At 38.1% G+C, this 26,309-nt stretch overlaps 4 protein-coding genes across 5 annotated transcripts; 3 read left to right on the top strand and 1 right to left on the bottom strand.

Annotated features, from left to right (window-relative positions):
- Positions 1-2,244: 2,244 nt before the first annotated feature.
- On the top strand, positions 2,245-4,236 carry LOC121770997 (guard cell S-type anion channel SLAC1-like). Its single transcript, XM_042167793.1, has 2 exons — positions 2,245-2,790; positions 2,964-4,236. The coding sequence occupies exons 1-2, from the start codon at positions 2,254-2,256 to the stop codon at positions 4,134-4,136; spliced, it is 1,710 nt and encodes a 569-aa protein (XP_042023727.1). The 5' UTR covers positions 2,245-2,253; the 3' UTR covers positions 4,137-4,236.
- A 4,019-nt stretch (positions 4,237-8,255) lies between these two features.
- On the top strand, positions 8,256-8,811 carry LOC121770218 (mavicyanin-like). Its single transcript, XM_042166990.1, has 2 exons — positions 8,256-8,415; positions 8,504-8,811. Exons 1-2 carry the CDS (start codon positions 8,256-8,258, stop codon positions 8,809-8,811), a joined length of 468 nt encoding a protein of 155 aa, XP_042022924.1.
- Positions 8,812-17,393: 8,582 nt separating this feature from the next.
- On the bottom strand, positions 17,394-18,985 carry LOC121772459 (probable sugar phosphate/phosphate translocator At1g12500). The gene has a single exon (XM_042169577.1). It carries the CDS (start codon positions 18,728-18,730, stop codon positions 17,678-17,680), a length of 1,053 nt encoding a protein of 350 aa, XP_042025511.1. The 5' UTR covers positions 18,731-18,985; the 3' UTR covers positions 17,394-17,677.
- Positions 18,986-22,439: 3,454 nt separating this feature from the next.
- Positions 22,440-25,505, top strand: LOC121770683 (pentatricopeptide repeat-containing protein At1g74900, mitochondrial-like). Of its 2 annotated transcripts, none has more exons than XM_042167449.1 (2): positions 22,440-22,537; positions 23,490-25,505. In XM_042167449.1, exon 2 carries the CDS (start codon positions 23,540-23,542, stop codon positions 24,983-24,985), a length of 1,446 nt encoding a protein of 481 aa, XP_042023383.1. In that variant the 5' UTR covers positions 22,440-22,537; positions 23,490-23,539; the 3' UTR covers positions 24,986-25,505. The 2 variants fall into 2 exon arrangements, with proteins under 2 accessions (XP_042023383.1, XP_042023382.1); XM_042167448.1 differs by having other exon boundaries at positions 22,465-22,647.
- Positions 25,506-26,309: the final 804 nt, after the last annotated feature.

A 26,309-nucleotide genomic window follows, 5' to 3' on the forward strand; every position in this document is an offset into this window, starting at 1 on the left:
GACCCGAAAATGGCGGGGGAACTTATATTTAAATATTAAATATTTAATTTAATATTATTTTTAATAATAAAATAAATAAATATTATATTAATATTTAAGTAGCACTACTGCACTAGCTTCATTAATAAAATATAAACATGCTTCAGCTTGCAAATATGTATTATTCATTTTAAAATAAAAAATTATATAAATATAAACATGCTTTAGCTTGCAAATATGTATTATTCATTTTAAAATATAAAATTAGTGTAAATATATGTACATTTAATCACTGTAAATATTATATACAAAAGTGATATAAGTAGAACACTAAATATTTATATTTCAAAAATATTTAAAATGTTTATTTTGTTACATAGAGAATAATTAAGATGCATGGATCAAATTATAAGTACTTTAGGATAAAAAAGACTTTAACACAAAATTAAAAATGATTTTAACTAAAGAATAAATATAACAACATAATATATGCAACTTAGTAGTATTTAAAGGTATTATTTTGATAATAAGAAGAAATATGAATTGATAAAATAAAAAATGAAAGATGAAAATAAATATGTTTTTGTTGAGGATTGAACCCTAGACATCTTAGTTAAAAATCCAACAACCAAACCATTGGACTACTACATTTTATATGAAATTTATTGAAAACAAAAATATTTCTACACCATACGGAGGGGGCGGATATCCTATTTTCGGGATTCAATGAAAAATTTAGGCTCTCCGAACGGTCGGGTAGGGGCGACCGCCCCCACTGCCCCCTGGATCCGCCACTGCATAGATGTACATACGAAAAATTGATAAACTATATTTTTTGGAATTAAAAATTTGGTTCATGGAAAAAATATACCCGATTCAAATTTTTTTCCCAAATTGAATTAAGCCACAAAACCGATTGTTTTTGAAAAATAAAATCGATTCGAACTGAATTTATCGAAAAACTTGTATTCCCTCCATCCACCAAACAAAGACTCACTTTTACTCAGCGCGGAATTTAAAAATAGTTTGACTTATAAAGAAAATGAGTAATTTAAAAAGTTAATGGAATGTGAGTCTTATTTTTATATATTACTATTAATTTTATAGTAAAATGTGAGTATTATGTGTTAGTGGACTACGTGACTCACTTACCAAAACTGGAAAAAAATGTGTCTTTAAATGACAGACACCCAAAATGACAAAATGTGTCTTTAAATGACAGACACCCAAAATGACAAAATGTGTCAGGTTTTGGACGGAGGGAGTACAAACCAAAATCAAACCATGAAAATTGATCCAAACCAAAAAATTGTATTCCACAAATATATCCTAAAAAAATATAAAATATAAAACAAATTTCAAAAATTCTTTTCTTGAATTTACGTAAAAAAAATATGTACATGTTGTATCAACCAATTAATACTCCTTCCGTCCCTATGTAGTAGAGGCGTTTCTTTTCAGCACGAGATTTAAGAAAAGTTGTGTTAAGTGAGTTAAGTAAACGAATAATAAAGTAGAAAAAAGAAAAATGTAGAGAGATGAAGAGAGGATAAAGTAAGAGAGAGTAAAGTAAGAGATAAGAAACGTTGCTGCTTTTTGACAAAAAAAGAAACGACTCAACTATAGTGAAACAACCCAAAAAGGATACGACTCGGCTACAGAGGGACGGGGGAGTATATCTCAATAATATTAATAAAATCTGAATATCATAACATCCATTAATATAAACCATGATCATATGTTTCATTAATATGAGTAGGAGTATATATTTTAAGACGGGTAAGTGTATTTTATTTTTGTAATTGAAATAAGATAATCATTAAAAATCTAAAAAAATGATGAAATTAGGGGGATCTTGATTTCGAAATACGAAGCCTTTTAAATCAAATTATTCTAGAGTGTTGACTTTAGAGTTTGTCAAGCTCTTTTTCATACCCGTGATATTCTCAGAAAACACTTTTCCTAAACTTTAGGAGAAAATGAATTACATGCCTTGAAAAGTTGTACAGTTGTCCAAGACCTATACACACTTTTCCGTGTATTTGAGCCACAAATTGCTGCAATGCAAGATCCACCTCTCACGAGTGAAAATAACCCTTCAAATATTTAAGTTCACTAAATCAAACCAACCACATTAATGAAACTGCATTCTCGTGACCCTTTTCAAAGGTGGCATTACATGTGAAGCAATGTAGAAATGCATTACGTTATAACCTAAATACAATCAAGCCTTCTTTCTTGTAAAAAAATATTAGTGGCCAACTTACAAACAAAATGGAGATGAAAGAAACCAAAAGAACATCTCCAAATGGATTATCACACTTCGTGGATATCCATGAAGTGCCCGAAGAAGAAGAGGAGGAGGAAGAAGACGAAGATGAACGCAAGCGAAACAAGCCCGCGAAAGCAGCTGATCATAAAGAAAAACGCATGAGTAACAAGCCTATGAAACTCCATGAAGTGAAGAGGCAGAACCAGAACTTTGGCAGGCAGGTTTCGCTGGAAACCGGGTTTTCTGTGATCAACGGAGATAAAAAGGAGAAGACGGCGCTGCCCCGAAGTGGGAACAGCTTCGGAGGGTTTGGCTCTGCCGATAGAAGAGAAGCGGAAACAAGGAAAGGCGATTTCAACATATTCAGGACCAAGTCCAGTCTTGTGAAGCAGAATTCTTTGCTTCCATTTAGAAAGGAAAGTGGGATTGATTCTCAATATAATGATGCCTCTTGTGGGCTTGATGACTCCATCAACAAAAGTGTTCCTGCTGGAAGATACTTTGCTGCTCTCACCGGCCCCGAACTCGATCAAGTCAAGGTACATAACATATCGTCAACTCTACATTAGTTTGATATTGTCTGCTTTAAACCAATTTGTTTTTGGAATATTCTCAAAAGGCCTCAAACTAATTGAAATTGAACAACAGTTATAAGTACTTGGGTTTGCAGCCCAACAGAAACAACTACTTAGTGATCAATCCTTTTTTGCAGGACTCTGAGGACATACTTCTACCAAAGGACAAGAAATGGCCATTCCTCCTCCGTTTCCCAATCGGTTGCTTCGGAATATGTCTCGGCCTCAGCAGCCAAGCCATCCTGTGGCGGGCGCTGGCGTCGAGCCCAGCCACCCGATTCCTCCACATACCACCAATAATCAACCTCTCAATCTGGCTGCTCGCCCTATCCGTCCTCGTGGCAGTCTCCATTACCTACACCCTCAAATGCGCCTTCTACTTGGAGGCCGTGAAGCGAGAGTACTTCCACCCTGTGAGGGTGAACTTCTTCTTCGCCCCCTCCGTCGTGTGCATGTTCCTCGCCATTGGCGTGCCACCCCGCATCGCCCCGGGGAACCTCCACCCGGCCGTGTGGTGCGTGTTCATGGCGCCCATCATGTTCCTCAACCTCAAAGTCTACGGCCAGTGGCTCTCCGGAGGGAAGAGGCGCCTCTGCAAAGTGGCGAACCCCTCTTCCCATCTCTCCGTGGTCGGGAACTTCGTTGGAGCGATTTTGGCGGCGAAGGTCGGGTGGATGGAGGCCGGGAAGTTCTTATGGGCGATCGGGTTCGCGCATTATCTCGTTGTGTTCGTAACATTGTATCAGCGGCTGCCTACAAGTGAGGCGCTGCCGAAGGAGTTGCACCCGGTGTACTCCATGTTCATCGCGACCCCGGCCGCGGCGAGCATTGCTTGGGGAGCTATTTACGGGGAGTTTGACGGATTGGCGAGGACCTGCTTCTTCATCGCCTTGTTCCTCTACTGCTCCTTGATCGTGCGGATCAACTTCTTCCGTGGATTCCAGTTTTCGGTGGCGTGGTGGTCCTACACGTTTCCAATGACGACGGCATCGATAGCCACCATAAAGTACGCGGAGCAGGTGCCGTGCGTGATAAGTAAAGGGCTGGCGCTGTCGCTGTCGCTCATGTCTTCGACGATGGTTTCGGTGCTGTTTGTGTCCACGCTTCTCCATGCGTTCTGGTGGCAGACGCTGTTCCCGAACGACCTCGCCATCGCGATAACGAAGAGGAGGCAAGGGGGGAAGGAGAAGAAGCCGATCAAGAAGGCTTACGACATACGGCGTTGGACTAAGCAGTCGCCGTTGTCGCTGGTTTCGGGCATGAGAAAGCAAAATTCGGCAGAGAAAGATGGTGATGAAGTTGACAAATAAGGATGAAAAACTATATATGCAGTTCTAAATATATTTCTTTTTACAACTATGCACTCGAGTGAGTTTTATTGTTACGTGTCATTCCAAATAGTTCAATTGATTTATCACACCTTTATTACATAAATTATTTGATCATATTCAATTACTTTGATTGCATTAAATATATTCTTGAATTGATTGTAGCCATCATTCACTATATGCATTGACTGGAAAGAAAATCGGCCGGGAAATGAATGTAGCCAATATAGTCCATGGCATGTTGGCTACAACCATTTTGACTTCCCAGATGTTAATGAGTTTTATATAATGAAATGAACAAATAAAACCAAAAAGCGTCATAAGCCTCTAAAAATTATTGTAGCGGCCGGCTAATAGCATTCCCAACGTATCTTATAGAGAGGCTTTGCCATGTAGGCGGAGGAGAAGACCTTCTAAATGTGTTTAGGGGAAGGTGGTCATCATTAGGGGTGAGCATTCGGTTTTTGGTTCAATTTTTTGGCCAAACTGAACTGATCAACTATAAAACCAAATTTTTGTGAAAATGAAAATCGAACCCTACCAAATTACTCGAAAAACTGAAATTATAAAAACTGATCTGAACTGAAATTTGAAATTTTATAATTATTATACAAAAAAATCCGAAAAACTAAAATCCAAACAACAAAAATCAAAGCCGAAAAACCAAAATTGCACGATATATCCAAAAAAATTCAAGAACTAATTTTCTATAATTAACAAAAATTTATATCGAATCAATCAATTAACATATCCTAACCGTCACATTCTCTATAAAATCTAAATATTGTTAATAGAATGACCAAACTAAACCCAAAAATTGATTACCCTTCGATAAATCAGTCAACAACGGCTATAGTCGCAGTAGTCCATGTCTTTAAAGTTTCTCTCCTTCTCCAGCTCTTTCTCCACTGATTTTACATTTCAGCATTTTAACCTAATTTTGTGAGGGTCACCTCTAATCACGAGTAAAAATTTCGTGATCTAGACTCACCAGGTGACAAATACGTCCTTGTCCTTCGAGATTTGATTTTCTTTCAAACCTTGGACTAACTATGATTTCCGGTACACATGCGCACGGGGCACATGTTTGACTTTTTTATATATCCATTACATTTAAAAGGCAAAGAATACTAGTACTCAATTATCAAACTACTATTTAATCTAACATAGAGTTACAATAATTTTATAGATCTGGTTATTTCACTCAAACAAGTTATCAATGTGAGTATTTTCAAATTTGAGGCATAATAAAAACATTCAATTCATCTCCAATTTAGAAGGCGTAATATATATATATATATATATATATAATACAAAACTTGATCTCAATACAAAATCCAGACCAAATCCTGACCATGAGATTTGACAATCCAATGGTCAATAATTAAACAAAAACACGGAGGGTCATTGTAAAGCAGTTTTAGGTCATATTATAAACTTTGGATTTGAGATCATGTTAAGACCATTTCATGTCATCCTTACTATAACGACGTAAAAATAAGCTTACAATGACCTAAAAATGACTTTTGTATGCTTGGTTCTGCATTTTTGTATTAAGAATGCTTTTGCATGGATCAAAACCCTATATATATATATATATATATATATATATATATATATATATATATATATATATATATATATATATAGTAGTGATCTAGGGCAAGAGCCCCTTAAACCTATAACTAGAGAACAAATCACAGCCACAAGATCAAGAAAATCAATGGCTATTATTAATACATGTAATTTTTGAATTTAAGGAGAAATTAGTTCCCTCAATCACAAATTTACTCCATAATAACAAGGAGGGGGTATAATGGTCATTGCATAGCCAAAAATAGGTTACGTCGGCAAATTGAATTCATCTCCTCTTCTCCTCTTCTTCATCTCCTCTTCTCCTCTTCTCCATCTTCATCGCCGCCTTGTACCCGCCGTCGTCGCAGCGGCGGCGGGAGATCGGATCGATGCAGTCGATCAGAGCGGGGTGGCCGAAAGCGTAGAGCTTCTGCGCCGGGGACTGCACCAGAATCGTGGCTTCCGCACCGCAGAGGATGGAGAGTTCGGTGGCTTAGCGGAAGAGCCCGCCGCGGCGCTAATTTGTTTACAAACCAATTTGGTGTTCATGACAGATGGCTTTGCCCGCGGCGCTAGAAATGGAAGAGAGAAGATAATTTTAAATCTTTTTTTGGAACTTGAAATAGAGTTTTTTAAATGTTATTCGACCCATTAATTAATCTGGACAACTAGAAATAGTGGTTTGTTTGGAATTATGAGTCATCTTTCCCGCATCATCAGAAAACACATAGTAGTAGTAGTATTTAACAGTACATCTGGTGAAGCAATAACACAATAGCCATGGCAAATCTGCAGTGGAAACCTGACTAAATCAAAGACCTCTAAACCAAAAGATGCACCAGCTTTGGACACGGCTTCTTTCTTCTTAATTTCTGCAACTGCTCTCCCCGATTCATGCTAAGAGTGATGTGTTTTGTAAACAAGGGTGAAGTAAAATCATAATAAGAGTGATGTGTTTTGTAAACAAGAGTGAAGTAAAATCATGCTAAGAGTGATGTGTTTTGTAAACAAGAGTGAAGTAAAATCATAATAAGAGTGATGTGTTTTGTAAACAAGAGTGAAGTAAAATCATGCTAAGAGTGATGTGTTTTGTAAACAAGAGTGAAGTAAAATCATGCTAAGAGTGATGTGTTTTGTAAACAAGAGTGAAGTAAAATCATGCTAAGAGTGATGTGTTTTGTAAACAATAGTGAAGTAAAATCATAATAAGAGTAATGTGTTTTGTAAACAAGAGCGAAGTAAATTCATGCTAAGATTGATGTGTTTTGTAAACAAGAGTGAAGTAAAATCATGCTAAGAGTGATGTGTTTTGTAAACAAGAGTGAAGTAAAATCATGCTAAGAGTGATGTGTTTTGTAAACAAGAGTGAAGTAAAATCATAATAAGAGTGATGTGTTTTATTAACAACAGTGAAGTAAAATCATGCTAAGAGTGATGTGTTTTATTAACAACAGTGAAGTAAAATCATACTCATACACTATATTCTTAATTCTTATTACTTGGTCGCAATCATCGATGTAACAAGAATGGAATCTTAATAAAAAAAAACACAACATAAAATGATTATAAATGACGTAAAGCGAAATTACACGCAATAGATACTACTCTATAAATTATTAAATATGATCAAGTGAGATCAAGGATGTCATTAATAATAGAGGTCATTATCGTGAGTTACCATCGATAACAAAATAAAAAATGTATAGCTTAGGTGTCTGCATTTGGGTAAGAGGCATAAGCTTCCTAGCTAAGGCGCCCCCTGGAGGGCTGATCGCGCTGTGCCGACTCTGGTCCCGGTGAGTCCGATGTAGAGGTATAGCCACCGACGGACTATGCATACAATGTCGAAGCCGAAGAAGTCGACGAGATCACCACCGACGGCGGCGGTGCAGCCGCCGGAGCCGTCTGAGAAGGCGTCGGAGTGGGCGGCGGTGGGGAGGCGGAGGGTCACAACCGAGCCCGACAGTCACTTGGCATATTCACATTCATGTATTGAGTTCCCAAAATGCCTTTGGACAAGTTTTTTTTCATAAAAATATGAAAGTTTCTTTAAGCCATAGGATTAATTTAGAGTATTAAGATGTGTGGCTGAGATTTGTTCTCTAGTTATACACTTAAGATTAGTTATATCTTGATCACTAACCTCTATATATATATATATATATATATATATAATTATTCTTTAGTTTCACGAAACAACCTCGATCTAACCGATTGATTATCTTGTTAAACCCTTTGAATATACTTCGTTAAAGCCGAAACCATACAGTACCTATGTTTTGGATTTATCTAACCTAGGCATATCTATTACAGCCTTGACATTTGCATTGTTAGGGGGAATTACCAAGACTATGTATTCTGCTGCTCTTAGCCGGCAAATGTTCTAATTTTACTTCTCCAATCGAATTATACCATTTCACAATCCATATATATATATATATATGCCATTCCAACTATCTTAATTATTATCTCCAACAAAACATCCAAATAACTAATAACTCTGATTAACAAAGCTTCCAAAGAGATATGGCAACAAAAGCTTTGTTGATCACTCTCCTGATCGCTGCCGCCATGGCTCCGGCTTTGGCCGTGGACTATATGGTTGGAGAGGGTGAAGGTTGGAAGTTAAAGGTTAACTACACTGAATGGGCAGCCGGGAAAACCTTCGTAGTTGGAGACAATCTAAGTATGTTTAATCTCCTTTTTTGCGTTCTACTATCTCTTTTTTGAATGTTGATAAGAGAGAATGTAAATACTAATTGTGTTGGTTGTAGTTTTCATGTATCCTGCAGAAGATCACAATGTAATTCAGGTAAGTGGAGCTGATTTCAAAGCGTGCAACAAGTCGGGTGCACTAAGAGGCCCTTACAACAGCGGAAATGACAAGATTGCCCTTGACGCGCCAGGGAAGAGGTGGTACATTTGCGGCAAGGAAGGTCACTGTGACGGTGGGATGAAGCTCGTCGTCTCTGTTGAGGCGGGAGCCCCGGCCCCCGCCCCATCGAGTGCACCGGCTACCGGCTCGTTGGTGTGGATGGCTGCTTCTGTAGCGGCTGCCTTCTCCATGGTCATGGCTTTTTAAGTCATCTTTATTTGCTACCATCATCCACAGCTGCTGTCATTCTTCTTTTCTTCTTTTTTTTCGGTTTCTATTTTGGTGCTCACTGCCAAAACATAAAGTTTGTTATTGCTTAATAAAACATGTTTCAAGTGATTATTTTACTGTGGGACATATTTTATTTGCCTGCGAATAATTGTCTCATATTTTTTTATTCATTTGTTTGCAAATAATTCTCTTGGTAATGGTCTTTACAATCATTTACAAATAAAAGTATGAATCACATTTCACTAATTTTTTCCACTAACTTAATACGGAGTATTACATCTCTTAAAATTAAAATCTCATGAGAGTGAAATTAAGATAATTAATCACGAACTGAAGGAGTATTATTCAATGAGTATGTCTTGAAATTTAATTAACTGAGTTTTCTTTTTTAGTATTTTTAACACCTCTCTCCAAATGTCGCATTAAATTTAAAAATCATACATAAGCATATTCAACTAGAGATATTTAGTTTCAGTTAAGAGTAAAGGCCAAAATTGGTCCTAAACATATGTCCATTTTATCATTTTGGTCCTAAACTTTATCTTTTGAATTTTTTGGTCCTGGATATTTCAAATCGGATCACAATTGGTCCTCCGTCAACAACTCCGTTAATATTTAACGGTCAACGATTTTAATCACAATTTTGACCAACTTAAACAATTTTTAATTATTTAATCATCAAAATTATTTTTTTAAATAAAATCATAAATTATTTATTAGAAATAATTAAATAATTTTTAAATAATTAAATTATTTATTCCAACTTAAACAATTTTTAAATAACAAAATTATTTATGATTTTATTTAAAAAAATAATTTTGATGATTAAATAATTAAAAATTATTTAAGTTGGTCAAATTTGTGTTTATCATAAAAAATCATAAATTATTTATTACAATTAAACATTTTTTAAATAATTAAATTATTTATGATTTTATTTAAAAATAATAATTTTGATGATTAAAAATTGTTTAAGTTGGTCAAAATTGTGTTTATCAAAAAATCATAAATTATTTATTACAACTTAAACAATTTTTAAATAATCAAATTATTTATGATTTTATTTAAATAAAATTTTGATGATTAAATAATTAAAAATTGTTTAAGTTGGTCAAAATTGTGATTAAAATCGTTAACCGTTAAATATTAACGGAATTGTTAACGGAGGACCAATTGTGATCCGATTTGAAATGTCCAGGACCAAAAAATTCAAAAGATAATGTTTAGGATCAAAATGATAAAATGGGCATATGTTCAGGACCAATTTTGGTCTTTACTCTTCAGTTAAATTAACCATTTTACCATTAAAGCTACTACATTGTTAAGGCCCACTAAACTTGATGAACAACTTATACGAACCAGGCCCATGACCAGAGCAAGTCGGATTGAGTCTCAGATGGACTTTGGTAGAATATGCTACTTTTTGCGGCATTTTCATTTTAATCAAAACAATTATTATTTCTGCTATCACTTACTTCATCTCTCTCTAAAATTTTATCACATTTTTTCATTTTTGTCGTCTCACAAAATTTATCATTTTTAATTTTTTACTATTTTTTATAATGAACCACACATTTCACTAACTTATTATCACTCACATTTTATTATAAAACTAATATTTTAAAAGTAGGATCCACCTCCAACCAATTTTTTAAATCTATTTTTTATTACATTTCTTAAAATATGTGCCCGATCAAATTGTGATAGTAATATTTAAGGGACGGAGGGAGTAGTATTGTTGATTATTACTATTAACGAAGTAGATTTCTAATCCCTTTTGTTTTACTGTAACTTTTATTTCAGCAATAAGTATTTGGTCTTGTATACAAAGCCTTCGGAACATTCTACATGAATATTCATGTGTAGTCTATATAGTTATCAAGATAAGTCTCATTTCTATTTAGCCTAATAACAAACTTATAAAAAATCAGAATTAGTATATTTTAAAAAAAGAGTGTAAGGGTATTGTTAGGTAATAATGCAAGATTGCAAGTCCATTGTCCACCTCAAATTTGTATCACGTATAACTATGTATTTTTATTTAATCTTCGTTACAACTTATGCATAATTCGAATATGATATTACCTCCGAACATAAAATATCTCGCCGCCTGCTATTACATGTGTAATTTTATGGATCTTAATATTTTATATTTTGCAGTATTATCCTGTCCGCTCATATAGAAATCACAAACATAACCAAATAATAAGATGGCAATTAATATATGGGCGTTGGAAATGGGGTTGAAGTTTTTATTGATGACTATGATAATTACAGCAGCTTTGGGCGTCGATCATATTGTTGGAGACAACAACGGCTGGAATACAGGCATTGCATACACAGCTTGGGTGGACGCTCGATATTTTCATGTCGGTGACTCCATCAGTATGTACTTTTTTCATTTCTGCATTTCTTTTCAAAGAATTTACCGAATACACTAATTATATGCAAAATAAATAAATAAATAAATAAGTTGGGCTTGAGTTTATGAATAACTTGTGAAATTAATAACAACTTATGAGATATAGACTCAAAATAAATGTATAACATACTTACAATAACACTCCTTCCGTGTACACTTTTCATTTTCGTCTGTCCCACAAAAATATGTGCATTCAATTTTTAGAAAGTTACTTCAATTTAATACTATAGGTTTCACTATCCACTAACACTACTTTAACTAAGTATCATTCTCTCCCTCTCGCTTACTTTATCATACTATTCTCCTCTCTCACTCTTACTTTACCAATTTTATCTTAATGCTCGTGTCATATCTATTGCCATATTTTTATGGGACGAGGGAGTAATATTTAAAGTAAACCATATGGTCATATAAAAATTAACTGATTTTAAGGCTAAATATGCGGTTGTTTTACCCTTAATTCACATCACAAGAGTCTTTGTAGATTGGATTGTCGTTCACAATTAAAAAAAGCTTTCCAGATGCAAATTTTAGGCAAAATGTAATAAATTTATCATTAAGCATTTTTGTCGTTAATTATTAGCTTTCTAGATGCAAATTGTAGGCAAAATGTAATAAATTTACCATTAAAGCATTTTGGTCATCATTCGATTCCACTAATAGGTTTTATGATTGTCATTATATTAATTAAAAAGACAAAAAGGAAAAAGTGTTATTTTTATTTATTTAACTAAGTAGCTCTTTTTGTTTTTACTCCTACAAAATATATACATTTAATTTATTACTCCTATTACTCCATAATTTATCTTTTAATAATTATCCAAGTAGTGTAACATTTAATGTTGATTGCAGCCTTCATGTATACACCGCAAGAGCACAACGTTATAAAGGTGAATGGAAGTGAGTTCCAACGTTGTATATATTCGAGTGCAGCAGAAAACACATTATCGAGCGGATTCGACGTCGTTCCACTAACATCCCTAGGTACGCAGTGGTATATTAGCGGCATGTATAAAGATTGCTCTGAGGGGATGAGGCTCGCCCTCACCGTGACGTCCCCGGCCGATGGACCAGCCCCGCCCCCCGTGTCCGGATCTTCTGCCTCGCGTCCGAGTGCTTCGGCTGCTGCTGAAGTCTCTCCGCCCATGAAATATTTACTCTGGCTAATATCCATGAAATATTTGGTCAAAGATCCATTGTAGGGCTAAATGTCAAATAATGCACAACTTTTTATAGCAAATTCGTTATCCCTTTTATTTTTTGCAATTGTTTCGTAGTGTTTAGCTATAGAAATTTAGTGACTTCATGGGCACAGAACTAAATCAAGTTTTAGAAATTCTTTAACTTCTCGGTATAGAGGTTATCCGATTTGGGCCTTTCATAGTTCCTCCAAATATTCCAACAAATTTTAATATAAATGTAATGTATGTTTCTAATAAATGAAACATGCATTAGTTTTCCAGTATTTTTTTTCACCTTTATCTAAGAGTTTTATCTATTCATAGAAAAATAAACTACATCAAATACAAGTGAAAATATAGTTAACATAAAGCAAATTATATAAACTCTCGTGAAGAATTCTAACGAATTCAATCTTCCTTGATTCCTTGTCTTACTTTGCTTGATCGATTTAGAGCTCTCGGATGGTGTATGGATGTGTTGTATGATGTATCGTGTGTATGACTTGTACTATACATGTTTTTTGCATCTCTTGTATTCCTTGTAATTTGTCTGTTCCAGTAAGACTAACCATCTCACAAGATCGTTGGCAAAAGAGGTCTCGGTAATACAGTGGAGTAAATCCTTGCAGCCCTAAGCCATAGAATTTTGTACTCCCTCCATCTTATAATAAGAGTCATGTTTTGTCATTTTGGTACATCACGCAATAAGAGTCATATTTCACTTTTACTATAAATGATAAGTAGGTCATACATTCCACCAACTTATTCCACTCACATTTTGTTATAAAACTACTCCCTTCATTCCGCTTAAAATGACATGTTTTCCTATTTAGTTTGTCCCAACTAAGATGACACATTTCCTTTTTTGGAAACTTTCTCTTTCCAATTAATATACCAACAATTTTTTTCACTCATATTCAAATATTCATCTTTCTTTCTCTCTCTATTTTAATACTCTCACCCACCTTTCTTCTCTTCAATTAAACACTATAACCAATAACTCCTAAAATCACGTGCCGGCCAAGGAATGTGTCATCTTAGCCGGGACGGGGGGAGTAATATATATAAGTGGAACTCATAATCAACTAACTTATTCTACTCATTTTTCTTTACATTTCTTAAAATCTGTGTCATAACTTAAAATGACTCCTATTTCGGGACGAAGGGAGTATATCTTTGGTCTATAGTTTAAGCTCCAACTTGACTACGCCACTTAGTGTTGCCCACGGTTCACGAACCGGCGGTTCCGGTTCGGAACCGCCGGTTCCGGTTCGGTCGAAGGCGGAACCGGAACCGAACCGTGAGGCTATTTCACGGTTCCGGTTCCGGTTCCGGTTCGAAAACCGGCGGTTCCGGTTCCGGTTCGGAACCGCCGGTTTTTCCGGCGGTTTAGGCGGTTCCGGTTCGGAACCGGCGGTTTCGCGGTTCGGTTGTATTTTTTTTAAAATTTGAAATTTGGATTTATACAACAAATTGGAACAAGACAATGTATACTTCAAATAGAAATACGGCGAATAAGGAAGAAATGATATCTATTTTATTGAGTTTGAGTTGTAACGGACAACGATACATTACAATTTACAATATGTATACAAGTATACAACATACAATAATGTAATATAAATTTAAAATTTGGACTTATACAATAAATTGGAACAAGATAATGGATAATTTAAATTGAAATAAGACGAATATGATGAAAATGATATCAATTTTATTAAATTTGAGTTGTAACGGACAACGATACATTACAATTTACAATACATATACAAGTATACAACATACAATAATGTAATATAAATTTGAAATTTGGACTTATACAATAAATTGGAACAAGAGTACAAGACAATGGATAATTTAAATTGAAATAAGACGAAGAAGGTGAAAATGATATCAATTTTATTGAATTTGAGTTGTAACGGACAACGATACATTACAATTTACAATACATATACAAGTATACAACATACAATAATGTAATATAAATTTGAAATTTAGACTTATACAATAAATTGGAACAAGAGTACAAGACAATGGATAATTTAAATTGAAATAAGACGAAGAAGGTGAAAATGATATCAATTTTATTGAATTTGAGTTGTAACGGACAACGATACATTACAATTTACAATACATATACAAGTATACAACATACAATAATGTAATATAAATTTGAAATTTGGACTTATACAATAAATTGGAACAAGACAATGGATAATTTAAATTGAAATAAGACGAATAAGATGAAAATGATATCAATTTTATTGAATTTGTGTTGTAACGGACAACGATACATTACAATTTACAATACATATACAAGTATACAACATACAACAATGTAATATAATTTACAAATAAAAAAACATGAAATGGAGGGAAAAATGGAAGAACTACGGGAACAAGTATAAGTGTATAACAATGCGTAATAAGAGTAGCACTTGAGTAATTAAATGGAAGCACAATAGCACAAATGAGAAATTGGAGACAAAGAGAGAGAATTGAGAGATTGAAGAGAGAAACTCTTATTAACATAAGAGTGTGGTGAATGTAAATGAGAATATAGGGGGGTATTTATAGATTAAAAAATGGGGGGAAATGGAAGAATTTAATTTCAAATTTATATTACATTATTGTATGTTGTATACTTGTATATGTATTGTAAATTGTAATGTATCGTTGTCCGTTACAACTCAAATTCAATAAAATTGATATCATTTTCACCTTCTTCGTCTTATTTCAATTTAAATTATACATTGTCTTGTACTCTTGTTCCAATTTATTGTATAAGTCCAAATTTCAAATTTATATTACATTATTGTATGTTGTATACTTGTATATGTATTGTAAATTGTAATGTATCGTTGTCCGTTACAACTCAAATTCAATAAAATTGATATCATTTTCATCATATTCGTCTTATTTCAATTTAAATTATCCATTATCTTGTTCCAATTTATTGTATAAGTCCAAATTTCAAATTTATATTACATTATTGTATGTTGTATACTTGTATACATATTGTAAATTGTAATGTATCGTTGTCCGTTACAACTTACAACTCAAACACAATAAAATAGATATCATTTCTTCCTTATTCGCCGTATTTCTATTTGAATTATACATTGTCTTGTTCCAATTTGTTGTATAAATCCAAATTTCAAATTAAAAAAAAATACAACCGAACCGCGAAACCGCCGGTTCCGAACCGGAACCGCCTAAACCGCCGGAAAAACCGGCGGTTTTGGCGGAAAACCGCCGGAACCGCCGGTTTTCACGGTTAACCGCCGGTTTCCGGTCCAAAAACCGCCGAAACCGGCCGGTTTTGCCGCTGAAAAGCTGCCGCCGTCAGCCCCATCCCTGACGCCTTGATTTACGCGCCCGAACCGGCGGTTCCGCCGGTTAACCGGCGGTTCCGAACCGTCCCGAACCGCCGGTTCGGTGACGGTTCCGGTTCGAAAAATCATGAACCTGAACCGGACCGCGACCCGAATTGCGACGGTTCCGGTTCGGAAAAATTGCCACGGTTCCGGTTCGCCGGTTAACCGCCGGAACCGGAACCGGTGGGCATCTCTAACGCCACTAAACAACATTGTAGGGAAACCACAGCGGCATGCTTAGGCAAGCATATGGGTGAGCCGGTTTGTTCCGTTTAGTGTTGGAATATAAAATGTTTTATTATGTACTATCTCTGTTCAAAAAAATAGATTAATTTTTTATCATTTTGGGGTGTCCATTAAAATTAGAGCAATTCTAAATATGAAAAGTTATAGTAAAAAAAATACTAACCCTATACATCATTCTAAAGGTGGATCCCACAATCCACTAGCACTACTTCCATCAACTTTTCTCTCTCTTTTATTTTATCAATTACACATTAAAACTCATGTCATCTACTAACTTTATCTATATTTTGTGGATGGAAGTAGTATTTTCCGTTTTTTATTAATGAAGTTTTGATTTTTCCATTACACTCACAATCTCACAATTCAAAACTAATTAACAGTGAAAAGACAAAATTCGAGTGTTTAAAATTGAACTAATTATGGAAACATAGATGCGGACGGTAAGATTAAATGTGAACAATGCTAATGTTTAAGATTCAAATTTTTATCAAATCTCATTGCCCTTAGTATGCCAACATTTCAAAAATTTCCCCCCTTCTTCATTTAGCTAGTTTTGTTAATGCTATGTAGTACTCTCCATCACAAAGCAAACCCGAAGTGACATTGTACTTGCGACAAACCTATTAATAAGAGAAGAGTTGGTCACTCTCTTTCTCTTATAAATCTCATAATTTGTTGAATATCAACCGTAACCAGAAATATGCAAACTAAAGAAAATAACAATATAATTGAGCAATGTCCCAACAGTTGAATAAAGACTCAACCACCTCATAATTGACAAGGAAGTTTCCTTTAATATCATTTCCCAAATGGATGTGGTCACATAGTCCCACTTCTACATTAGATAAACATGAATCCAACAGTAGGCCCCCAATAAGTAACTCAAAATTAACAAAAGTACTAAACCTAATCTTGGAAGGCTTTCTTAGAGTGGAATCCAACCATTTAAACTAATTTAGAGTTTAGGTCCACTTGCTAGTAACTAACATTTTATATGATTAATCCAAATCTTTACCAACTACATCAAGTACCCGACCACGATCGATGTGATAATTTAAGCTGTATGTAGTTTTGATACACAAGAGAACAATAAAATGAGCTTTCAAAACTCATTTTTTATGAACATTATGATCAAACAACATTTTTGCCTATTTTGTAGCTCTCATTCTTGTTATAGTACGTACTACATTTCAAGCAATGCATATTTTCTTTACTACCATCCATTTTCGTAGTATCTCAGTTTCGTCATCTGTAGTAAACTATGCATTCTACAAAATCTTAGTAACAAAAGAAGAAACTCGAAAACTAAATTGACAATAAATACTAAAGGAATGGCTGACTCAATGTGGTGGAATTACTAATTTTCCGCAAAGAAGATACAAATTGATAGCAAAGGGAAAAGTAAAAGAGACATATTTATTCTCTCATCCCCTCGCCATTTTCATTATACTATAAATCAGTATACAAAAAAACGGAATTCTTTTCCTATACAACAACAATAAATAACCAAACCCAACGACGATTGATTCAATCTAATGTAGTAATTCAAAAAAAAAAAGAATTGAAAAAGTAAGCATGCCATTATAATGAATCTCATCCCTTCTAATTTACAGCTGTCAATGAGCTGTAATTTTGGATCTCTTCCTTGCCTCGCTGTAAAGAATCACCCCCATTATCGTGATTGCGAATCCCATCATCCCCATCACCGTCACCGGATTCCTAAAAATCAGCACCGACACGACGGCGGCCACGGCCGCCTTGGCGTTCCCGAGCACCTGCAGCGTGAGCGCGCTGGTGTATTTGGTGACCAAGAAATTGGTCAAATTGACTAAATAGGCGACGGTGGCATTGGCGATGAGGAGGAAGACCATGAATCCGTCTTGTCTCCCCTTTTGTATGGTGAGGGCGAGCACATTCCCTTCTATGTACAATGTGAAGGGGAGCAAAATCGCGGCGGCCATGGGGGCCATGTAGAGGAGCAGATTCATGGAGTGGAGCTTTTCTCCTTCGGAAGTGAGGAGGAGGCCTTGGACGACCGATTTGAGGGCTCGGCCGGCGGTGGAGCCGATGCACATGAGGAAGCCGAAGAGGTGGAAGAGGGGCTCGCTGTTGCTGGCGAGGACGATGCCGAGGACGACGGGGACGAGGGCGAGGTAGACCTCGGCGGACTCTTTGTGGCAGGTGATGAGGAAGGCGAAGATGGCGGTGAAGAAGGGGGTGGTGGCGCCGATGGCCTGGTTGAAGGAGACGGGGAGGTATCGTAAGGAGGTGTTGCCGCAGACGACGGAGAAGGAGAAGATGGCGGAGAGGGCGAGGATTTTGAGGAACTGGCGGCGGCTGTGGATGTGCTGGAAGGGGACGAGGTGGAGCCACTTGATGGCGAGGAGGCTGTAGGCGGCGCAGGAGAGCATGTGGAGCATGGTGAGGAAGATGGGGTAGCGGAAGCCGTGGAAGCTGAGGAGGTACTTGTTGAGGAGGAGGACGCCGATGTTGGAGAGGTACCAGGCGGCCACGGCGGAGGCGGTGATCAGGGAGGGGGAGATGAGGTACTGCTGCTGCCGGATCTCGGCGGTCGGGGTGGTGGGGATGTTGACGACTAGGTCGGGGGTGGGGGGCTCGAAGCGGGGGTTGCTGCCCCTGCGAGTCGTCCACGACTGCGCCTCCACCATTTCAATTTTGGAAAAACAAATGTATCTATTGTTTGCCAATCAGGGGCGGGGATAAGGTAGTGGTAGTGGTAGTGTGTGTAGGAGTAGAGGAGGGGTTGCTTGGATTGGATCTGAGTGGAAGGTGGGGATTTAGATTTGTGGGGAAGGAGGAGGGAGAGCGGTTGGATGGAGGGTAGGTGGGGCCTAGAGAGTGTCGGTACGATAATCCATACGAGTTGAGCTGAGCTGAGTTGAGTTGATTGGGATTCTATATTCAAGAATCACAGTGTGGGTGTGCTGCTGCCTGATATAAGAGCATCTTCAATAAGCACGGACGTCAAATAGCCATCAAATAGCCTTCACACTGCCACATCATCAGCACTACAATTCTCCTGCCACATCAGCTTGCCACATTAACTGGACATCAAATAGCCCTCACATAGCCTTCACACTACATATCCACATCAACATACGGAATTTAATTTACGAGACAAATAGGGAAAATTCGAATAATAATATTAAAATTTAAAAAGTACATTACTTTAAAAAAAAAGTACAATAATATAAAAAAAGTACAAAAATTAAAAAGTACATTAATTTAAAAAAGTAAAACAAAATCACTCATCGCCGCCGTCCTCGTCTCCGTCGTCGCCCAGCGCTTCTTCACCGTCGTCGCCGCCGCCTCCGTCGCCACCTACGCCGCGGCTATTCCCGCCGGTGTCCCTCCTCATCGCCTCCAATTCTTCACGCTGGCTCTGGAGCAATACACGAAGAAAATCCTTCACCTCGGGGTCCACCGCCGCTTGGAAGTCGGCTAAGGTCTTCACCATTTGAGCGCGCGTTTGTTGGCGCGCGAAGAATTTGAGCTCCTCGGTAGACCTGCCGAGGGGGATGCCGAATGGACGTCCTGGGAACTCGGGGTGCCCCCCCTCGCAACCTGCTGCGCCCGCCTTTGCCCAACCGGGCGAGGTCGGCGACCGAACGACCGAGGTTCAACGCGCGTATACATAGTGTTTTCGAAAAACAAAAAAAAAATTTTAATTCGACGCCGGTTTGGCGCCGATCCGGGACGCACAATGGCGCCCGTGAGGATCGGTGTCGGAACCGGCGTCAGCGCGGGAATCGGCATGGCGACGCCGATTTTGACGCCGATTTCGCCCACGCCGGTTCCAATGGTTCGGCGTCAAACCAGCGTGGGCGAAAAATCGGCGTCGCGGTGGTGACGCCGGTTATTGGAGATGCTCTAATAAGGCCATCCACCATAGGAATAGCCCAGCAATAGCTCAGCCATAGCCTAGCCACTGCCACATCATCAGCACTAAAAATCCTCCTGCCACATCATAAATAGCCCAGCCATAGCCTAGGCACATCATAAATAGCGCAGCCACATCAATAGCCACATCACTAATAACAATTATATAAAATGACATAATTAACAATCACACAATATACAGAATTTAATTTACGAGACATATACGGGAAACATTAATAATACTATTAAAAATTTAAAAAGTACAATAATTTAAAAATATTACAATAATTAAAAAAAGTACAATAATTAAAAAAAAGTACAATAATTCACTCCTCGTCGCCATCGTCGTCTCCTCCGTCGCTGTCGCCACCATCACCTCCGCCACCATCGCCGTCGCCTCTACTCCCGGCAGCTTCCCTCCGTGCCGCCTCCAAATCCTCCTGTATGCTCAGGAGCAATGTTTGAAGCAAACTCTTCTCCACGGGGTCCACCGCCGCCCGCCATTCGGCCATCGCCTTGACCATCTGAGCGCGCGTTTGTTGACGCGCGAAAAATTTGAGATCCGCTGTGGATTGGCCAAGGGGGATGCCGACTGGACCTCTTGTGAACCCCCGGCAACCCCCCTCGCCTCCCGTTGAGCCCGCCTGTGCCTAACCGGGCGAGTACGGCGAGCAAACGAACTAGAGGTCGGGACCTCCTGGGCCGTCTCAGGGAGGTCGTGGGAACCACCGCTACTGCCGCTGAAATCACCAGAATAGTTCAGCCGTTGCTTCTTCGGCCAGCCAGAGTCGACACATACTCGGAACTTCTCGGAGTCGTTCAGCACAAGATAGCAGTTCCAGTAGGTGAAGTCCTTGTACACCCCCTTCATGGGGAAGGCTTTCTCCGCTATCCTCCTGCAGTCGTCCTCAGTTTGCCCACTGCTCATCATGCGGAGGGCGTTGGTGTACAAGCCCGAAAATCAGGAGACTGCAACCCTGATTCGGTCCCATGCCTTCCGGCAATCCTCCCCATTGCGTGGCCTCCCCTCCGGGCAAAACCTCTGGTAGGCTGCTGCTATCTTGCCCCACAAGTTGACGATCCTCTGGTTGTTCGAAACGAGAGGATCGTCGCAAACACTCACCCACGCCTTGGACAGTGCGACGTTCTCCGCGTCCGTCCACCTCCTCCGTACCGAGTTGTCGTCCTCACCCGGCTGCGAGGACTCGCCGACCCTTTTCCCCTTGCCTTTCTTCTTTGGGGCGCCCCGACCCCGCTCTGCACCCCCCGTTTGAACGGGAGCATCCGGAACACCGGAAAGATCTAACCCCAACTCATCGAAGGAGAAAGTGTCAAACTGGGCCGGAGGCGCAGCCTCCGTTGGCGTCGATGTGTGCGACGAACCAGTCGAAAAATCAATATTGGGGCGATAGATGTCCCCCGGCGTCTCCTGTGTCGCGGGCGTCCCCTGCGTCGCCGGTACCCCCTCGGGCATCATCTGCATGCCGGGTGCCCACCCCTGCATCTGGACACTGGGTGCCCACCCCGACGTCGCCGGAAACGCCCCCGGCGGACTCCCCCCCGCTGCCATCCCGGGCATCATCTGCTGCCACGGGTACATGTTGTAGTATGGGGGCATCTGACTCCATCCACCTCCCACGGGGATCGGGGGAGTTTGAGACGCGCTACTCCCTGAAGTTGGCTCGTTGTTGAGATCCATTTACCGTTGTTGATCTTGTATAGAAATTTTGATAGAGAGAGTACTCGTTAATACAAGTGGTGCGAATGAAAATGACAGGCAAGTCGCGTATATATAGTGTTTTGGAAAAATAAAAAAATAAAAATTCGCGCTAGGCGGTGCGCTAGGCGATCCGGACTCTGCAATAGCGCCTAGCGGATCGCCTAGCGCCGCGGAACCGCCGAGCGCTAGGCGGTTTTTTATCGCGAAATCCGCTAGGCGGTTGCAATAGATCGCCTAGCGCACCGCCTAGCGCCGGCGCTCGGCTAGGCGGTGCGCTAGGCGCTATTGTGGATGCTCTAATAACAAATAAGAATGGAATGTGGGTTTCAACTCTCAACACGGCGTACACCAACGCGGACGCTGATTATTCAACAATTTCCCACAAAATTGAAATTTGATATTACTTATTTTTGTAAAATTTAAACAACACAAACGGCATACGAGTACTTATTTTATGCCACTCTGCATTACTCGGATATTAAATACTCCTCATTCACATGCAAATTATAATCTTAAATAAAGAAAAACTTGACATTTATAATCGTTTTTTAATACTGCGTGTTTCATTTTTACTGTATTTTAATACACATTTTTTAAATTAATTACTTTATATTTTATTATAAAATATACTGTAATACTCTCACTCCTATCTCATAAAACTAGTCACATCCATTTATATAAAAAAATTCTTTAAAAAAATGAAGTTCATTTTCTAAAAATAGTTCGTTTACTTTTTCATTTATGTTTGTTAGATTTTTTATTGTTATTTTCTTTTACAGCACATTTTTAAAACTTTCCGACTTCGCCTCTTTCCAATCTCAGTCGCTCTCCGCCTCGCCTCCTCCGACAGTAGAAGGTAAGCATATACCACGCCTCTTCTCTCTCTGTACCAGCTGTTCGAACTTGATTCCAAATTTGTTGTCGCCGGATTCCGGCAACTCTATGCATGTCGTGCCCCCAAATTATGTAAGCAACTATCCTATACCCATATTGCCTTCAATTTCTGCTTCAATTGTAGAACTGGGTTTATCCCCAATTTTAGATTCAATAATTTTGAGCAAGAATTGATCTTGTTCGTGATTAAATCATCTCTTAGGCTTGTGTTATGAATAAATAGAATGGAAGTTCAGATTTTGTGATTGTTTTGGTTTAAAAAAACGAGAAATTCCTTTATGTAGGCTAAGAGATGTTATGCTATTGCTTTCTTTGGTTTGATATTAATCTTTAAAGCATGAAATATGAAAATCCTTGAATTGTGAAATGGAGAAGAGAAAAAGAAATGAGGCAGCCTATAATTTCAGTTACAGTTTAGCTTAAAGTTGATATTTGAGCTCTATCTTTTCCAACTAGATTTAGAATGATTTCTTTATATGGAGTACTCAATACATGAAGCTCATTTTTGCATAAATTTACTGGTCCACGACTCCACGGGCTAGCCCCAAAACTGAACGTTTTTATGTTAGGGCAGATTGCAGAAGAAAATCTAGACGTGTTAATTTTCCTTGCATTTGTTTTGTTTGGCTGATAGTTATGTTTGAATACATTTTCATCCATTGAAGTTCATCACTATTTTTATGTTGTGCACCTTAATTATTCCTTTTGGGAAGGTTTAATACTTCACTTGTATCTTTTCCAGTTTTCCTTGTGCACATCTCTCTCACTTAAATATTGGCACTCTATCCTTTTCTCTTGTTTTCTTTCCTGATTTCTATTCTCTCTTTCATTGTCATTTCATTTACTATTTTGAATTTTCCTCTTTCCCAACCATTGTTTACTCATCCTTGACCTTGATGTGTTATTATTGACAGGTGATCCCTTTTCAACCAATGTATATGGACTTTTATCTTCAAACCAAATAATGTCCCTACCCAACATAGCTTCCAAAGTCCATAACATTAAAACTCTGAATACCCCATCCAGCAACTTTCCGTTCCTGGTGCCAGACCCTGTCACCATCACTAATCTATTACTCCAATCAAACAATCCAGAGTCACTAGCACAATGCATCAACAGTGTTTCTCCGTGGACTCCAGGTTTAGTCCAAGCAATTCTTAAACGCCTCTGGAACCATGGCCCTAAAGCCCTTCAATTCTTTAAACTTGTTGAAGACCACCCATCTTATGCACACTCAGCTATTGCTTTTGACCATGCTATTGACATCTCTGCACGAATACGAGACTACAAAACCATGTGGACCCTTGAATGCAAGATGAGATCCATGAGATTGGGTCCATCCCCTAAAACCTTTGCTATCATGATGGAGCGCTATGTCTCTGCTGGAAAGGCTGATAAGGCTGTGAAGATATTTCTGTCTATGCATGAACATGGCTGCCAGCAAGATTTGAAGTCATTTAATGCATTGCTTGATGTATTGTGCAAGTCGAAACGGGCAGAGATGGCATATGGGCTTTTAAAAGTATTCAGGGGAAGGTTTAGAGCTGATGTGGTCTGTTACAATATTATTGCAAATGGGTTTTGTGTAAAGAAGCAAACTCCACGAGCCTTAGAAGTTATGAGGGAGATGGTTGAAAGGGGCGTGGAACCAACATTGACCACATATAATATACTCCTTAAAGGTTATTTTAGAGCTGGGCAGATTAAGGAAGGGTGGGAGTTTTTCTTGGAAATGAAGAAAAGGAAAATTGAGATTGATGTTGTGACCTACACAACAGTCATTCATGGGTTTGGTGTGGCAGGTGAGGTTGAGAAGTCGAGGAAAGTATTTGATGAGATGATTGGAGCTGGTGTGCTACCTTCAGTCGCAACTTATACTGCCCTAATCCAAGTTTTGTGCAAGAAGGATTCTGTTGAAAAGGCCATTGTAGTATTCGAGGATATGTTGATGAAAGGTTATGTGCCAAGTGCAACTACCTACAATGTGATTATTAGAGGATTGTGCCACGCTGAAAAAATTGATATGGCTATTGAGTATATGCATAAAATGAAAGATGATTGCGAACCAACAATTCAAACATATAATGTTGTCATTAGGTATTGTTGTGAGGATGGTAAACTTGAAAGGGCATTAGAGATTTTTGGCAAGATGAATGGTGGTTCTTGTTTGCCTAATTTGGATACATACAATATCTTGATTGGCTCAATGTTTGTACGGAAGAAGTCTGATGACTTGTTGGTTGCTGGGAAGCTGTTGATAGAAATGGTTGATCGAGGATTCATGCCACGAAGGCTTACCTTCAATCGTGTTCTGAATGGACTGATGCTGACTGGTAATCAAGGATTTGCACAAGAGATTTTGAGGCTGCAGAGTACATGTGGTCGTCTTCCTCGTCATTTTAGATTGTGAATGCTTCTTTTTTATTTGCACTTGCTATCTAGAATCTGGGCCTGATTATGAGTGAAGTTATTACTTCTCAAACAATTTCTGCTTTACAAAGTTATTGGATGAATGCGACTCGAATTCAATTCTGGGATGTTATGGAGTGGCGTATTCTTGTCAAGGATAAATTGTGCCTTCGATTATCTTGTGGAGAAAGCAATACAGCCCCACACTCGCCACAATAGCCGAGGGGAGTGGGGGGAACGCAATTGGAAAGAAAGCAAATGCAACATCATTTGGGTTACCATCCTACAAAAGATGATCTTGATGAGGAAGAGATGGACGATTAGACGATGATGGAAGAAGTAGACCCGGGAGGGCAAGCCACCGAAATACATTGAAGCCTCCTCAGTTGTAGTGATGCGGTACGAGAGGTTGTGCTATTCCGAACCCATGGGAGTTGGAAGAACAGATGTAGCCCCACTGTTGTTGATTTTAAACATAATTTGAGGATATATAGTAGTAATTGATTATTTAAATTAAGTAATCTAAGGTCTCGTTCGGTTTCCCAGACAAACATAATTTAATCCTATCTTCTCCAATAATCAGATGTTCGGCTACCACTTTCCACCTAATCTTGGCCCGCAACTATTGATCTGGGCCCGTCTCCGCCCATCTCGACTGACTCCTTTTCTCCCTAATCTCGTGACTATCCATCTGAGTCCACCTCCTACGACTAAATTATCCACCTCTCTCTCCTCTCTCAACCAATGCTCTTGTTCGAAGGAGAGATATGATCTGGGTTGGAGAAGAAGACACCCATTTTTATTTATGAGTGAACTATAATAATAGTCCATGATCTTGTCGAAAAATGAACCAATGGTCCCTAAAAAATTTTATATCTTTTTTGGTCCCTAGAAATTACATTTTTGGTATCTGTCGGTCTTTTATATCCCTCTACATTCGAAAAATCTCCTAAATGCCATGGAGGGCATTTTTGGTATTTAGAAATTACAATATTGGTATCTCTTCAATCATGCAATTTTTTTTACATACATAAAAACACATTTTCGGATAGAAAATATTTACATTTCTGATATTAGTCCATTTTATATCTTTACAAGATAAAACAATTTCTTTTGAATTATTTCACCTAAATATTTTAAATAATTACTTGAATAACGTAGATTAAGCTTTATAATAAAAAAATTACTATAGTTTACTTTAATATTTTTGGTAAAAAAATGTTACTTGCAATAGTTCACTTTAATTTACATTAGATATAGTTCACTTAAATTTTAATTATTATACTTAAAAATATTTTTCACTATACTTTATTTTAATTAATGTA

This window comes from Salvia splendens, chromosome 16 (genome assembly GCF_004379255.2).
Source record: "Salvia splendens isolate huo1 chromosome 16, SspV2, whole genome shotgun sequence".
NCBI lineage: Eukaryota > Viridiplantae > Streptophyta > Magnoliopsida > Lamiales > Lamiaceae > Salvia > Salvia splendens.

Coding starts and splice junctions, on each gene's coding strand:
- LOC121770997 (XM_042167793.1), top strand. CDS start 2,254: ATGGAGATGAAAGAAACCAAAAGAACATCTCCAAATGGATTATCACAC. Junction 2,791..2,963: donor CCGAACTCGATCAAGTCAAG/GTACATAACATA, acceptor CCTTTTTTGCAG/GACTCTGAGGACATACTTCT.
- LOC121770218 (XM_042166990.1), top strand. CDS start 8,256: ATGGCAACAAAAGCTTTGTTGATCACTCTCCTGATCGCTGCCGCCATG. Junction 8,416..8,503: donor CGTAGTTGGAGACAATCTAA/GTATGTTTAATC, acceptor TGTTGGTTGTAG/TTTTCATGTATCCTGCAGAA.
- LOC121772459 (XM_042169577.1), bottom strand. CDS start 18,730: ATGGTGGAGGCGCAGTCGTGGACGACTCGCAGGGGCAGCAACCCCCGC.
- LOC121770683 (XM_042167449.1), top strand. CDS start 23,540: ATGTCCCTACCCAACATAGCTTCCAAAGTCCATAACATTAAAACTCTG.